This window comes from Monodon monoceros, unplaced genomic scaffold (assembly GCF_005190385.1).
Source record: "Monodon monoceros isolate NGI ecotype Baffin Bay Population unplaced genomic scaffold, NGI_Narwhal_1 Super_Scaffold_7, whole genome shotgun sequence".
NCBI classification, from domain to species: Eukaryota; Metazoa; Chordata; class Mammalia; order Artiodactyla; family Monodontidae; genus Monodon; species Monodon monoceros.
This window is the reverse complement of record NW_021703784.1, coordinates 69251467-69267391: the sequence shown is the minus strand read 5'-3', so window position 1 is coordinate 69267391 and position 15925 is coordinate 69251467. Positions and strand designations below refer to the sequence as shown.

General features: G+C 52.3%; 1 protein-coding gene across 2 annotated transcripts in view; it reads left to right on the top strand.

Annotated features, from left to right (window-relative positions):
• Positions 1–15925, top strand: part of ABCC8 (ATP binding cassette subfamily C member 8) — a 75760-nt gene that overhangs the window by 42687 nt on the left and 17148 nt on the right. The window contains exons 13-21 of one of the 2 annotated variants that reach the window (XM_029208063.1): positions 834–939; positions 1118–1234; positions 1627–1702; positions 2449–2554; positions 11192–11224; positions 12541–12576; positions 13308–13406; positions 14399–14483; positions 15149–15229. In XM_029208063.1, coding sequence (XP_029063896.1) covers positions 834–939; positions 1118–1234; positions 1627–1702; positions 2449–2554; positions 11192–11224; positions 12541–12576; positions 13308–13406; positions 14399–14483; positions 15149–15229 — 739 coding nt within the window. Of the gene's footprint in view, positions 1–833; positions 940–1117; positions 1235–1626; positions 1703–2448; positions 2555–11188; positions 11225–12540; positions 12577–13307; positions 13407–14398; positions 14484–15148; positions 15230–15925 lie in introns of both variants that reach the window. The other variant, XM_029208062.1, reaches the window with a different exon arrangement.

Sequence of the window (15925 nt, the reverse complement as noted above, 5' to 3'; positions counted from 1 at the left end):
CTCTCACTATCGCGGCCTCTCTTGTAGCGGAGCACAGGCTCCAGACGTGCAGCCTCAGCGGCCATGGCTCACAGGCCTAGTCGCTCCGCAACAAGAGAGGCCGCGATAGTGAGAGGCCCGTGCACTGCGATGAAGAGTGGCCCCCACTTGCCACAACTAGAGAAAGCCCTCGCACAGAAACGAAGACCCAACACAGCAAAAATAAATAAATAAATTACTAAACTCCTACCCCCAACATCTTCTTTAAAAAAAAAAAGAGTGAAAAAAAAAAAAAAAAAAAGAGTGAAGCTTTTGGGACCTCCTCTGAGTCCATAAGGAAATCCCAGGGGTGGAGAATAGCCTTTTCCTCCATGAGTTGGGAATAATACCTCTTCCACACCTCCCCCAGCAAGATCAAATTATATTATGGGGATTAAATTATGTGCTTATGAAGTATTTAACAGTGTTTCATGTATATACGTGATCAAAAAATATCAGTTGTGGTTGATAGCCAATCCTAATCCTGACTAACCTAAAAGTAACTGATAAAGCCCGACATCCTTCAGTCTAATAACTCAAGACTAATCAACTTTAACGCTAACCCTAAAACTAGCCAATCCCACCTGATCCACGCCCTAATCTACTCCGGCTGACTAGTAGACCCTAACCAACCTTGGAAACACCTATCGCCCCCCATGGGATGCCCCCTGTCTGTCCCCTCCAGTGTGGGCTTTTTGAGGGCCACACCTAGAACCTGGCATCTTCTCAGAGCTGCTCTCTCAGGCCTCGCCCTCCCCCCTCTCCCCTCCCCTCTGCCCTGGGCAGGGTGAGGGGTGTCTGCACTTCCTCTGCAGCGTGCAGAAGCTGAGCGAGTTCCTGTCCAGTGCAGAGATCCGCGAGGAGCAGTGTGCTCCCCGGGAGCCCGAGCCCCGGGGCCAGGCCAGCAAGTACCAGGCGGTGGTGAGTGTCCAGCGTCCCCTTGCCATACCTCCCCCCCCCCACACACACAGTGTTTTTCTTTAATGCATGCAGCTCGTTCCCTGCTGGTCCTGCCTCAGCCTTTCCTCACTGGGGGGGAGCTCCCTTCCCTGCACAGCTCCCAGCCCCTGGGCCCTCACCTCCTCCTAACCATCCCCAGCCCCTCAAGGTTGTGAATCGCAAGCGTCCAGCCTGGGAGGATTGCCGGGGCATCATGGGCCCGCTGCAGAGCCTGACCCCCAGTGCAGATGGGGGTGCTGACAACTGCTGTGTCCAGGTGAGTCTGAGACCCCGCACCCCGACGCTCGCCACCCAGCGCCAACTCCAGGAGGAAACACTAAATCTGAAGTGCCAGAGACCTGTGTGCTGAGCCCTCTGCCCTGGAGGTCACCCTGGCTGCCTGTAGAGTCCATAGGAGTCCTGAGACCAGGGACAATGCTTCCATCTCCACCAAGTGGGGGGACCTGTAGCAGTCCTCTGGGGAGGGTGCCTCAGGTAGAGAGGTCTGCACGAAAAGGCCATTCCCCCACTCCCCTGCCTTGGAAGTGATCTGGGGACTGGAATCGGTGTTTTCTGGCTTTCATGGGGGAGGGGAGGCGACGGACTATTCACACTGAGACCCCAGCTGCCTTTCTGTTCTCTTCCGGGGCTGGGGTACTGCCAACGAAGATCATTGGAGGCTTCTTCACGTGGACCCCAGATGGAATCCCCACACTGTCCAACATCACCATCTGCGTCCCCCGAGGTATGGCCCAGCTCACCCCTCTATCATGGTCTGGGGGTGTCCCCCTTGGAGTCGTGTTTGAAGTGCTCCCCTCCCACACTCCCCTGAGTGACATGGGGAGAAAAAGAAAAATCAGGATTGATTGAGTACCTGCTCTATGTGCACTCTTGGTGTGTGCTCTAGGGTATGAAGGTTAGAGAGGGGGTGGGCTACTTCCCTGAGGAGTCCATGTGCTAGGCAGCAGTGCAACAGCAAAGACAGGGCAAGACAGCGGGACCTTGATGTCAAGCCATCTGTTGCAGACAGAATGGGTGCTTCACAAAAGGAAAAGCAATCCTCAGTAGCCAGGGAAGTCGTAGTGGAAGAGGCGGGGATTCTGAGAATGAGCAGGGTGCCTCGAGCCATGAGGCAGCGTGGACATTCTGCAGGGGAGGCAGCAGGAGCAAAGCATGGAAGTGGGAAGGAAAGGGTGCCCTTTGTTGGGACTGGGAGGCGCTGGGCGCACTTGAGAGCACTGGAAGGAGAAGCAAGTGCTTAGGAAGGGGCGGGGGGGATAAGCAGTAGGAAGGAGGAAGGACCTGGGGAGCCAGAGGTAGGATGTAGGTTTCCAGAAGGAAAGGCTCAAAGGACTCCCTGGGGATTCTAGGTAGGAGGAAAGCAAATGGGGGCCCCAGGGTTGGGTATATCTGTCTGTCTGTCTTTCCGGGTGGTGGTTGTCCAGACTCCCTCCTGGCCCCAGTCCCATCTGCCGCCCTCCCTCCCTGCAGGCCAGCTGACCATGATCGTGGGGCAGGTGGGCTGCGGCAAGTCCTCGCTCCTCCTAGCCACCCTGGGGGAGATGCAGAAGGTCTCGGGGGGCGTCTTCTGGAACAGGTACTACATGCATCCTCCGGGCTCAGTTAGTGGGGAAAGACAGTGGGCAGGTGGAAGCCCTCTTTTCAACCGTCCTTCTCAGTGGAGGATGTATCATGCATTTACTGAGGGTACTCAGTGAAAGCACTGAACTTTTATTCTCATTACCATCATTAGTATTTTTTAAGCCCTCACTATGTGCCAGGTACTTTGCTATGTCCTCTGCACACACTATGTCATTTAATCCTTATGAAAACCAGCAAGGTAAGCAGTGTTAACAGATCTCGTGTTGTAGAGAAGGGCCAAACTCTTTGCCCTCATTCACCCAGCCAATAAGTGGCAGAGCTGGAATTCGAACGCAGTTCTGTTTGACTCCAAATTCCGCGTTCACTCAGCCGCACTGCCTCCCAGTGTGAGGGACCGTAACACAAACATTGGTTTCTGGCTTGGTCATCAGCAAAGTTGATACAGACCATTCAGTGGGTATTTCAAGGAGCCAGAGATAAACCAGACAAATGTAGGTTTCTGGGCAAAGATCACTATCCTAATTAAAGAGCCAGAACCCTAGACTGAGTCAATCATGAATCTATTATTTATACCCACTTCCAAAAAGCACTTGAAACTAGTTGATTAAAGATACAAATAAAATAAAGGCTTTTTTAAAAGCCAGAAAAGAAGAGCCAAGAAATGAAGAGGGTGGAAAAGGTGTTCAGAAACCTGGACAGAACATGGCTACTGCAGTCATCACACAACGTGGCTTGGAGCCTACCGACACTCATCCCCAACACCTCCCCGTCCCCAGTATCCAAGAATCCAAGAGAAAGAGGGACCCGACTGAGGTTTCAGGAATGAAAGTCACAGCCAGTTCAGCAGAGGCAAGATGTCAGGTTTTTTCATAAGCTTGAGTGCAGACTGAGCAGAGAGAAAGACCTTGGGACCAGTGTCTGAACACCTGCATGTACCCGCATTTCCTGTTTTTCCAAAATGTCCCTGAATGGTGCACCCAACACATCTGGCAAGTTTCCCTCCTCAACGGGGCTGTGGGTTGGCAAACAAGCCCCTTGGGTTTCCCATGACCTTAGTCTCTGGAACCTTGATTCCACTGGGGATGTGGTATGTCTGGGACAGACGGTCTCTGCATCCATTCCCTATCTTATTCGGGTGTCTCTCAACACAGCCTGACAGGAAAGGTCCAAGCATTGCGTTGCCAGGCCCTTGTACCAACTGCCCCTCAGGGCTTTGGAGGGAGGAGCCCTTGTCCGTTGACTGCCTGTGTGTGTCTGTGATGGGAAGACAGGAGCCCCCAGTGAACTGTGAGCTGAAGAAAGCAACTGATCATTTACTGGGCACCTGCTATGGGCAGGCCCTTTGCTAAGTGCACTGCAAGCACGATCTCATTGAAGCTTCCCGCTGGGTGTTATCGCCCCATTTCACAGAAGTAAGAACTGAGGACAGAGAGGCTGGGTGACTTACTGGTCAGCATGCAGACCAGGGTCCCAAGCCTGGGCTCTTTCCCTCAAGCCTGGCCACTGCCTTGGGCTGGGGTCCCTTGGGTCCTAGTTCCAGGGATTATTCTCGAAATTCCATGTGGAGGGCAAACTGGATCCAGGCCCTCCCTCAGGGCAGGCCTTTCCTAGATGAGATTACAGAGCCCAGAGACTGGGGCTGCCCCTAGGTTCCCCTGTCTGTGTCCCACTCAGCCAGAATCAGACCCCCTCTGAGCGTGTTCCCTTTGCCCCACTTCCTTCATCTCCTCCCCATCCCCTTCAACCTCAGGTGCCGTCACACCAGTGTCAGCACCTCTCTGGCCTCTACAGAGGCAGCTCAGCCTCAGCCCCAACCTCCCCTCCAAGGTGTGCCAACCCTCAGGGTCTGACTGCTTCCTCTTCTTTCTTAGGAAACCTCTGCCCCAGCCCCAGGGGGTACAGGGGCCTCTCCAGGGTGCTGGAGCGCCTCTTGTGTGCCAGATACTGTGTAAGGCACTTTATTTACTTCATTGTCTCGGTCAGTCTTCACCAAACTCTGTGAAGTAGGCATTATCTTTATCCCCATTTAACAGATGAGGAAACTGAGGGGAAGCAAGTTGCCCAAGGCCACCCAGCCCTTAAATGGCAGAAGTGGGATGTGCCCCTAAGTGCTCAAGTGCATGGGCTTTCCACTGTGTGCTGAGAGAGAAGGGGCTTGAGAGCAACACAAAGAAATAGCTAGCCTGACCACTCTGAAGGCCAGCAGCCTCAATGGCCGTGATACCCCGCCGCCCCACCTCAGCAGAACCATTGGAGCACAGCTCACAGCTCTGTCTGCGTTGACACTCAGCCTCCTCGACCGGCAGGTGGGGCCCCACATCCTGGCTCTGTTCCAGGCTCAGTGAGGGGTCATGGTGAAAGGATCTTTTTGCTCCAGGATCCACTTTGCCCTCCTCCACAGCACAGCTTCCCTCCCAAGCATAGCGAGTGCATCAGGGTAGCCTGCAGCCAACCCCGGGACGTTGTGAGAATTTGTTCATGACTCAACTCATGTTCTGGCTTCTCTACATTGATGTATTCGCTCACCGCATATTTACTGAGCACCTGCTGTGTGCCAGACCCCGAGCACAGCAATAGGAATGCAAAGATGGTGAAGACGTGGCCGCTGCTTCCAAGGGGGGAGAACAGAGATCAGTGCCATCATCGAGCACAGAGGAACAGTGAACTCTGTGGTCAAGGAAAGAAGGCTCACGTGGACATGGTATCTGAGCCTTGAAGGATGAGCGTGGTTTCATCAGATGGAAGAGGCCGGGGTGGGAGAGGAAGGTGTTCCAGGCAAGGGTATCAGCGTGGGCAAAGGTGTGATCATGTAAGAGGGTGTGGTTCTGGTGCCAGAGCAGTGGGTGTTAGGGACGCTGGTGAAGGACAGGACTAAAGAAATGGGCTGGGGGCTTCCCTGGTGGCGCAGTGGTTGAGAGTCCGCCTGCCGATGCAGGGGACACGGGTCCGTGCCCCGGTCTGGGAGGATCCCGCACGCGGAGCGGCTGGGCCCGTACGGCTGGGCCCGTGAGCCATGGCCGCTGGGCCTGCGCGTCCGGAGCCTGTGCTCCGCAGTAGGGGAGGCCACAACAGTGAGAGGCCCGCGTACTGCAAAAAAAAAAAAAAAAAGAAAAGAAAGAAGTGGGCTGGGCTGAGGTCAGACACCCTGTATACCTGGCCTGGGAGACAAGATTTAGCCTGAAGGCTGTAGGAGAAACGTGCTGGTGATACAGGATAAGGGATCGGGGAGAGAGAGATTGCAGGAAGGGAGATCAGTCAGGAGTTCATTACAGCGGATGGGAGAAGGAGGCTGGTACCTGGCTCAGCTGGCTTCATCTGCTGTTTGTCTCTCAAAATCCTGGACACGTACACAGCTCTGCCTGGCCCACCTACCCTGGGCAATGAGTTAAGTGTGGGGACTGTGTGTTGAGGGCCCCCCTCCGTTACTTGCAGGAGCTCCATGCCTCAGACCCTGGGCTGCAGGGCTGCAGGGCAACGATGCGCTTGCCAAGTGAGCCAAGAGCAAAATAGCATTTGACCCAGCAGCCCCTCCCGCGGGCCTGCCTGTCTGCAGCCAGAGGCAGGGGCGATGCCAAGCCGCTCCGGTGTTTTTCATCCATACCAGGGCCAAGACCTGGTGACCAGGCAGCCAGAAAGAGTTCCAGGAGGTACAAGGCAGGGATTTGGGGGATTAGGAGGGTCACAGCAGAGAATGCTCTGGGGAGATTGCTTTGTGTGTACAACCATTCATTTATTCCTTCCTTGAAGAAAATGAGCAGTATTGCTGAGCGGATAGGAGCAAACGTTCTGGAGGCAGGCTGTCTGGGTTCAAATCTGGACTCTGTGCTTTGGGAAATTCTGTGACCCTTCTGTACCAGTTTTCCCTTATTGCCCGTGGAGTTAATGTGAGGCTTAACCGGGCATGTAGCAAATGCCCTATAAATATTATTATAAATATTATTCTTTGACGATGTACTTCTATTCCAGGAACAAAATTCCCCTATTGCTCTTTAATTATACTCCAGCCTGTCTCCAGGAGAGACTGTAGTGAGCTCCCTGGGGATAAAGATCATATCTTGTTTGTCTCTCTGTATCCACAGCGCCTTTGCTAAATGAATGAACCAGGAACAACTTATGACCTTTAGGAGACTGCAGTTAATGCGCCTTTACCTCTCTCTCCTTCCCACATGCGTTTGCCCAAGCTGTTTCCCTCACCCAGACCTCCACCACCCAACTTCTCCACCAGCATTTGGAATGTGCAAATCCTATTCGTGCATGCCTCACACCGTATGCTGGGGCATGTCTCCCCCATGACACTGAGCTCCTTGGAGATGGGACTGGAGGGCTACTCCATGCCATGCCCCAGGTGCCCCCCCCCACAGGATGTGTATTTTGTGAACCACTCTGTGTAAGCTACAAAGGAGAAGACCTGGCCTCTGCCCTCAGGGGGCTCACCAGTCCTGGGTGGACAGAGGCCTGGGATGCACATGGGGGCTTCAGGGGTGAGGCCCTACATTCTAGGCTGCAGAGTTACTGAGGCAGCCTTGAGTGGGTCCTGCACATCGGTTGTTGCCCGGCTCCATGTCTCTGGGAGAACTCAGGTCTCGTGCGGCTCCCAAATATTCACTTTACTGATAGTCACCTGCGCCTGCCTGGCTCTCTGCTTCGATGCACTGTTAACCTGGGAATTTGCAAACTCTCTGCTAATCTTTAAGAGGAAAACATTCTGATAAACACTCAAAATTAGCAGATCTATTCAAGTGAAATTCTTTCCCTGGAAATAAAAAATAGGGCCATAATGTCCACAGTAGATTGATTTTAAACAGCCCTGGGGAGACAGCAGGAAGCAGGGATCCGAGGAAAGTGTTGAGGTACCTCCCCACGAGGAACTGCAAACTGGCCTCTCTGGAGCTCCCTGCTGCTCCTGCCACCCACGGAGGTGTGCGCCCCGGGCCCTACTTGTTCTGAGCCTGCCTCAGGACATTGTTGCCTTTTGGTGTGAAGGCTGCCTCCTGAGACCCCCGATTCCCCAGGGTGAAAAATAGGCTTGTCTCAGGACGACTCTGTGATCCCATCTGTTCGTACAGTTCCTTGGAGCCTTTGGGGAGTTGGGTCAGGGGCTCAAGGGCACCCCAGGTTTCCTGCAGGAGGCAGGTGTGGTGAGACGGTGAGCAGACAGCAGGGGCACCATGTGGACATGATGAGCCCGACTTGGGAACTAGATAGTCTCTGGTTGTGGTCCTGACGCTGCCACTCGATAGCTGTGTGACCTTGGGCAGGTTACTTCACCTCTCTGCATCTTAGTTTCCTCATCTGAACAATAAGAAAAACCCTTTCCTCCCTCAGAGATTTGGTATTAGGACCCAACGACATCAATCAGAAAGGGCACTGTGTGTGAAAGGTAACATTTCAGGGCAGCAACAAGCCCCTCTGGGGCAGGATGAATGGACCATGGAGACCCATAAGTCCTAACTTCCCCTTCCAACCTCAATTTCCACCGCTCTCCTTTTTATTTATTGTTGGGGTCTTAAATGAATGTTGGGGCCATTGGACTCCTCCTCTGCCTGTGCCTTTGAAACCAAGCACCGAGCTGAAAGGATGATCTCCCGCCCACCCCATCCCTCGTTCTCGAACCCCACCCAGGTCCTTCCCTCCAACCAGCTATGGGCTATGTTGGTAATACATTCTCCCAGAGTCATGGTGAGGTTCCTACCATTACCCCAATTTTATAGATAAGGAAACAGGCTCCCCTAAGGAAAGGGACTTGCCTAAGATTTCACAACCAGTGAGTAGAGAAGTCCATCGGATACAAACTTTAGAGCCCATGTTCCTTCCACTCCTCACACTGCCTGCACTCATGCAGGCTCCTCCTCCAGCCTAGAATTCCCTCCCTCCACCTCCGCTGTCTCCATCCTTCCCGCTTCGTGGTTCCGTTCACCTGTAACTTCTATGAGCCCTTCCTCACTTTCTCAGATTTCTTCCTCCTCCAAACTACTTGTAAAAAGTACATTTTTCTCTGACTCTAAAAGAATGTACATTAAATGAGAAAAGATACGTAAGTATAAAGAAGATTAAAAACCACCTAATATCCCGCCACCCAGAAGTTTCCAGTCTTTTCTCTGCATATTTGCATATGTGTTTGTGTGTACTTTCCCCCCAAATTTCTATAGGACTTTCTTGCTCCTACTTTTCTTTTGGCCCTTATAACTTTCTGACATCTGTACCTGTCTGATTCGCTCTGCCAGACCGTGAGCCCTTTGAGGGCAGGCTCTGTGCAGTGATTCGGGTTGCCATGCACACAGGCACCCAGCTCACAGCTGGCTGCAGGGAAGGAGGTGGGTCAGAGAAAAGGAGAGATCATCTTCTTAGCTCACTGCTTGGTCCCAAAAGTGCAGGCAGAAGAGGAACAATCATTTAAGAGCCCAGCAATCAATGAGAGGAAGTGTGTGCCACATATACCATTTTTTACTTTTCAGATTAAGACATACACACACAATGAGGAGGCTCATTCTAGGAAGGCTGGAACTACACTGGAAAGAGGAGAAGATGAACCTGGATTCACATCCCAGCTTCCCCTCTTTCTAGCTCTGTACCATTGGGCACATCAGGCAAACTCTAAGCCTCAGTGTTCCCATTTGCAAGATGGGGATACTAACATCTTTTTATAGAGTTGTTGTGAGGATGAAGTGATGAATACAAACAACTTCACACAGTGCCTGGCATGAGGATGGCCCGCATTGAGTGCTAGCCCCCCTCCCTTCCTTCCTCCCAAACGATTAAAGATGTCTGTTACCAGCCTCCATTTATTACAGACCTGTCATGTGCTAAGCACTGTGGAGCTGAAAAAGATGCTCTTCCTGCCTTAAAATCCCGCTGGGGATAAAAGACTTACACAGGAGCTGATTAGAGAAGAAGGTAGTCCATTATAAGGGCTAAATGAACAGCCCAGATAATGCTGCAAACTGAGTTAGAGCCGAGGGAGTTCAGTGTGTGCTGGGGTCCTCAGGGAGGCCACAGATGTGCTTCCCTCCAGAAAAGTAACAGCCTTTGCAACTCTGGAAGCAGTCAAGGCAGAAGACTGCAGCGATGAGCTTATCTGGGCTGTGGCCGCAGAGTTGGAATTTGTAAGCTTGGGTTTTTTAATCTGTCCCACATTACCAGCTTGTCCATAAACTACAGCAATCTGATGGTTAGGGAACGTGAGGTTAGGTTGAGTTGAGGGAGTGAAATGAAACCATAAAGGTCGGCGAATAGGATCATAGGGAACTGGTGATTCTGTCTCCATCAGGGTCCATTCTGTTCTGCTCCTCAGCAGAAGACAAAAGAGAATTTCATCAGGCTTCTTTCCATCCCTGTTTTTGTCCACCCTGTTTTCCTGGCAAGAAATTTATCAGAGGTATGGCCTGGGTAATCACAGTGAAGCAATGTAGCATAGTCATTAAGAGCATGAAGCTTTGGAGTTAGACAAATCTATTTTCTTTGCTATTTGCTGGCTGTGTGACTTTGGGCAAGTTACTTAGCCTCTCTAAGTCTCACTTTCCTTGTCTATAAAGTGCGGACCTCCTTCATATGGTTTTTTTGAGCTTTAAAATAGATAATACTATTGCAGTGCTTATCACAAGTGCTTATAAAAGTTCAATAAATGTTAGCTGGTTTTACTATTATTAAAGTAAGATCTGCATGAAGACAGAACAGATTGATTTTCCCCAAATGTGCATGTCAGAAGTACATACTTCATTGGCAGAAGGTTGCTTCTGGAAGGTTGAAAGGTGGCCTGGGGCAGGAGAAAGAGCACTGACAAAGTTGGCACCAAAATTCTGGTCACCTCACTCAGTGTTTTTTGTTTTGTTTGTTTTGTTTTGTTTTTTGCGGTACGCGGTCTTCTCACTGCTGTGGCCTCTCCCGTCGCAGAGCACAGGCTCCGGACGCGCAGGCTCAGCGGCCATGGCTCACGGGCCCAGCCGTTCCGCGGCATGTGGGATCCTCCTGGACCAGGGCATGAACCCGTGTCCCCTGCATCGGCAGGCGGACTCTCAACCACTGTGCCACCAGGGAAGCCCCTCACTCAGTGTTTTTCAAAAACATTTTTACTGTAATCCACAGTATGAAACAGATTTTACATCACGGTCCACTACATTTATGCATTGATAGGTAAGAGAAAAAAAAATTCACACAAAAAGTACACATCTTGACCACATGCAATGCATATTCGTATTTTCTTCTTTTCTTTTCTTTTTAAGTGCAGTTGCAATTTACTTGTTTCAGACGCAATTTTCGGGTCCCAATCCACAGTTGGAAAACGCTGTACGAAATGATTATGACCTTGGGAAAGTCATTTTCCCTCCCTGAGCTTTAGTTTTCCCAACTATAAGCCAGTCTTGATGCCAAACCAGCTTCACTGCTGCTTGGAGTTGTGTCAGGAGTACTAATGAAGCCCTTGCTGTTTGGATGGGGCCCATCCAGTTGCTGTGGGAGGGACAGAGATTGAGAAGAACAGTTTCTGCCCCCATGGAAGCCACTTGGGGGCACTGGGGATGGGTCAGAGGGGTGGGGATTGTGGGGTTGCTTCTCCCCAAAGACACAGTGTGATGGAGAGGAAGGCAGTGGAGTGAGAAGTAACTGGTATTGTTTTTTCCCATTTGTGCCCCAGCAGCCTTCCTGACAGCGAGACGGGAGAGGACCCCAGGTACAGCCTTGGAGCTCGGTTGGAAGTGGGTTCCAATAAAGGGAAGGGGCTTGGAGAATTCCCTGGCGGTCGAGCAGTTAGGACTTCGTGCTCCCAGTGCAGGGGTCATGGGTTAGATCCCTGGTCGGGGAACTAAGATCCCGCGTGCTGCACAGAGCGGCCAAAGATAAAAAAATAAAAAATAAATTAAAAAAAAAAAAAGAAAGAAAGAAAAGTTGAGAAACAAAGGTATAAAAAGCAGAGGTGGGTATCCCCTAGGCAGACAGAAAATTCAGTTGTGTTGCTTTATGTTCAATGTGCTTTATGTTCTGGTCGTCTAAGACATCCAAGTGAAATAGATTGATGTGGCTCTAAGACCTTCAAAACCCTGCCCAACCACACCTCTTTCAAGACAATCGAGACACACTGGAGGTGGTGGGAAGTCAGGAGTGGGAGGTTGACTTGACCTTGGAAATCTGTTTAAGCTTCTGGCCTTCACTCTCCAACACCACAGAGGTTTCACTTCCCCATATTTTCTCTGCCCTTTCTCCCACCTTGTCGCCAAGTGCCAGGGCATGATGACAGCCCAGACTCTCTAGCCATAGTGGCTATAGTTCTTGAGCCAAAAATCAGGCCTCATAGTATGTGACAAGTATGAACGCATGGATGAGCACAACGGGACGGAGTATTTGACACTGGAGCAGTTGGGGTCTGTTCAGGCTACGTGGGCACCACAGCTGACCATGTCCCTCTCGGCAGATCCCCCAGGCTCCACGGTTGTCTTCTGACAGGGACCTGGGGCTGCAAATCACACCTGGAGCCCTTCTCAGCTCTCTAGGTACCACACTGAGTTCCATCGGCTGTAGGTTGCCATCCCCAGACTGCAGGCACCCATGGTGGCCTGCCCGGCCTCGCCTGGCTACGGTCAAAGCGCACTTCCTGCCCCAGATATTTGTGCAGCCATGTCAGCCCGAGACCTCGGCCAGTGCATCCACGCCCTAATGCAGAGGCTGGGTCTGCAGAAGCCACATGTTGGGCCTCATGCTCCTCTGACGTGGGAAGCACCACCCGCCCCCCATGAGCCTACACCAGTGGTGCCTTCCCCCCACTGTCCCTCGTAACTTAACCAGGTCCCCTGAGGCCTTCCTCACACGCGCCGCGTGTATTCAGGCAGTGGAGGCTTCCCCTGGGTGGCGTGTGGCTTTTGTGGCTGCAGTCTTGTGGTCTCAGGGATTATAAAGGCACTCACGCTGGGTTTGAGGGAGCTCAAAATGTCTATGGAGAACTCAGTCTACTCAGGTGAACCCTGAAGGTACGTCTTTCCTCCCCTGCTGCAGCCCAGAGCGGGAGACGGCAACCGACTCGGATATCAGGTACTGTGTCCCGAGAGCATCGCCCTCCAGGGCAGACTTCCTCAGAGGGGGTCTCAGGCCAAGGGAGCCACAGAGCTCTGGAAGGCAGCCCCCCAGGTCCAGCCCAGCTGCAGAGGAGGCCAGGGAGGGTGCTGTGCTTCATGCGGTGGTTCGGGGGCCACCGCTGCTTCCGTGCATCAAGCCGCTCCCTTCACACCAGATCAGTTTTGTCTGGTGGTCATCTTTTCCTTCTTTCCTTTTTTTTTTTTTTTGTCTTCAGAAACCACATCACACTAAATGTGGGTTCCTTGACTCTTCATTTTTAAAAAGTTCCATTTGGAGTGTTACCTGCTAACATCAAAGTCGAGTGGTTTGAGGGCTACTCAAGGAAGGAGGAAATCAGGGTTCAAGTATTTACTTAGTTTGGTCACACTTTGGGGTCTTCCCAGGCTCTGGGTAGAGACTTAGGAAGGGCAACAGACTGAAGGGGTGGGATAGGGAGGGGTGGAGAGCAGGGAGGGGTTGAGGTCCCTTATCCCCCAGCCAGCTAAGACCCAGCACCCAAGCCTGCCTCGGGCCCTTGGGGAACGAGAGGCCACCAGGAGCCACTCAAAGCAGATTTCTGCCAGCTGCACCTCCTCATCTTAGTGCTGCCCCCACCCCCTTGCCCCAGTTTAAGCCATCAGCTTGACAACCACCTCTGACAATGACCCCCTGAGAATACCTCCCTACTCCTGCCCCTCTTTTTCCAGGAAGAGAGGCCCCGTGGCCTATGCTTCTCAGAAACCATGGCTGCTAAATGCCACCGTGGAGGAGAACATCACCTTTGAGAGTCCCTTCAACAAACAACGGTAAAAGCCTCGAGGAGGTGGGTTGGGGGGCAAGCTGGGGGCGGGAGCAATTGGTCATGCATTAGCCACTGCCCCAGCCCCCAAGCCCGGCCGGCTGCCTGCTCCTCCATCGATCTTCCTCACCCAGCCATCCTGCTCTCCAGCCCCCTTATCTGGATTCCAGCCTGTTCCATATGGTCCATCTGGAAATGATCCAGATGTGCTGGGCATCAGGGCAGTCCAGCTCCCGTGGTTGAGAAGGCAGAAGGGGAGGGAGGTGCAGGAACCCTGGTGCCTTCTCTTGAGGTTGGTGAGAAGGCTCGCCCAGCCCTCCGTGAGTCTCCATCTCGTGATTCCCTACCCCCAGCTCCGCAGCTTGTACACAAATCCCTCCAGTGCTAATGACTGCTAACATCCATGGAGCTCTTTCCAGGTGCTCTTGCTATGCATGACTGGCTGTAATGCTCACATCAATCCCAGTAGGCAGGTACTATTATTATCCCCATTTTATAGATGAGGAAACCAAGACTCAGGAAGGTTAGGTAACTTTCCCAAGGCTACCCAGCCAGTAAGTGACAGAAATGGGTTTCAAATCCAAGTCTTCCTGACACCCAAGTACATGTCACCAAGACACTGTGATGCCTCCATGCACTCTGGCTGGCACCTGCCTAAGCAAACCAGCAGTGATTTTTCCCTGGCAGTGCTCCAAGCATGGGCTCTGGCTACAGCTTTTCCCACTGCACAGGGGCCCCAGGCCCTCTCTTGTCACTTATGTGGCTATCTGCTCCCATCCAATTTCATCTTTCAAATATTTAACTTTCTTCGTGATGGTGTCAGGTGCTGCCCTCAGCTCTTTTCAAGCTCACGGGGTGTTTGCTTACACCCATCAGGAGGCCCATTAAAGCCATTGCTCCTCCTGGGCACGTCTGCCTGGAAGGTAATGACCCTCTGCAAATGCCCAGGCCCGCCTCTGGCCAGGCTGATCAGCTGTGTCCCCGCCCACCCCACTGCAGGTACAAGATGGTCATCGAAGCCTGCTCCCTGCAGCCAGACATCGACATCCTGCCCCATGGAGACCAGACCCAGATTGGGGAACGGGTTAGTAGCAGCTTCCAGGGGGTGGTTCTCAAAGTTGGGGCCCTCAGCCTCCCCTACTCCCCACCCATCACCATCACCATGCCCTGACATCCTTCTCAGGGAGAACAGGTAATGAGAAATGAGAGAGGGGGAAGGCTGAAGAGTTGCCTGCAGTGGGATCAAAATGATCTCCTTGAGCCCTGGGTTGGTGGCTGTCCTCGAAAAGTTTTCGGTCTTGCTTGGTGCAGAAGTCAGCTTAGCACTTTCCCAGGCTGGAGATGACTTGACATCTCCATTCATGCCCCAAGTACGTACTGAGAGCCTGCACAACACTGCGCTAGACTCAGGGTGGTTCTTCCTGTTCCCTCTCCGGGCGGGGTCCCTCCTCCATAAGCTTAAACAGATAGGAATCTTCTGTGGCTGTCCTCCTTATGTGTGATTTAAATCCGCCCTTCCTCCATCCTGGTTTTCATGGGTCAGATGGTCCCTAGCACCTTGGGAATCATTGTCCCCACTTCTGAATGAATTCAGTAAACATGTACAAGTTCCCCTTCTCTGCCAGGTGAGGATGGGGCAAAGAGGTGCATAGAGCCAGGCCTCCCTCCCAAAGAGCTCACAAGTAGGGGCCAGGACAGTCTCTCCTGAAGGGCTGTGAGGGCATGACCTTTCCTCCCCTTTGGCGGCAGGGCATCAACCTGTCCGGTGGTCAGCGCCAGCGCATCAGCGTGGCCCGAGCCCTCTACCAGCACACTAATGTCGTCTTCTTGGTGAGTGCACCAGCTGGTACCTCCCTGGGGCCCTCGTGTCTGGCTGCCACCTTGGCTCATTGCCTACACAGATAGACAGACCCCCACACACCATCACCCAACAACCTCCCCCTCCAGGAGCAATCCTCTCCTGCCAGAGATATTACCTACCCATCTTACTGATGGAGAAACTGAGGCAAGGTTAGTCCAATTGACCCATGTGGATTTCACACTGGACTCTGGGGAGGCGAGTAGTAATTATAGGCCTCCTCCCTGTAGGACAGCCCCAACCTATTAACACTTATTTAGCCCGACTATAAAAATGGCAAATACATGGAAGGTGAGTTACCACTTCACATCTCATGCCCAGAGCAGACATTGCTAATTGATCACAGCTTTCTTTCCCATGGAAACTTAACCTGGCCTCAGAATCCTTCTCAACACAGCACTCCAGTTAACCACTAGTAATCAAACATGAGATAAAACTTATCTATACCTGCCCTACTTCATGCCAAGTTCTGAGTGAGGTGCCTTAGTTGATACTGAAGAATTCTAAGACCCAGCCCTTGGCCTCAAAGGTTGAGAGTCTGATTAGGGAGACAGAGCTTACCCACACTCAAGAGCCACAGCCCACTTAAAAGCCAAACTGTGTGACACAGACTATGTCCAGGGAGACAACTGTGAGGGCTAGAGTAATCAGGGAGGGCTTCCTAGAGG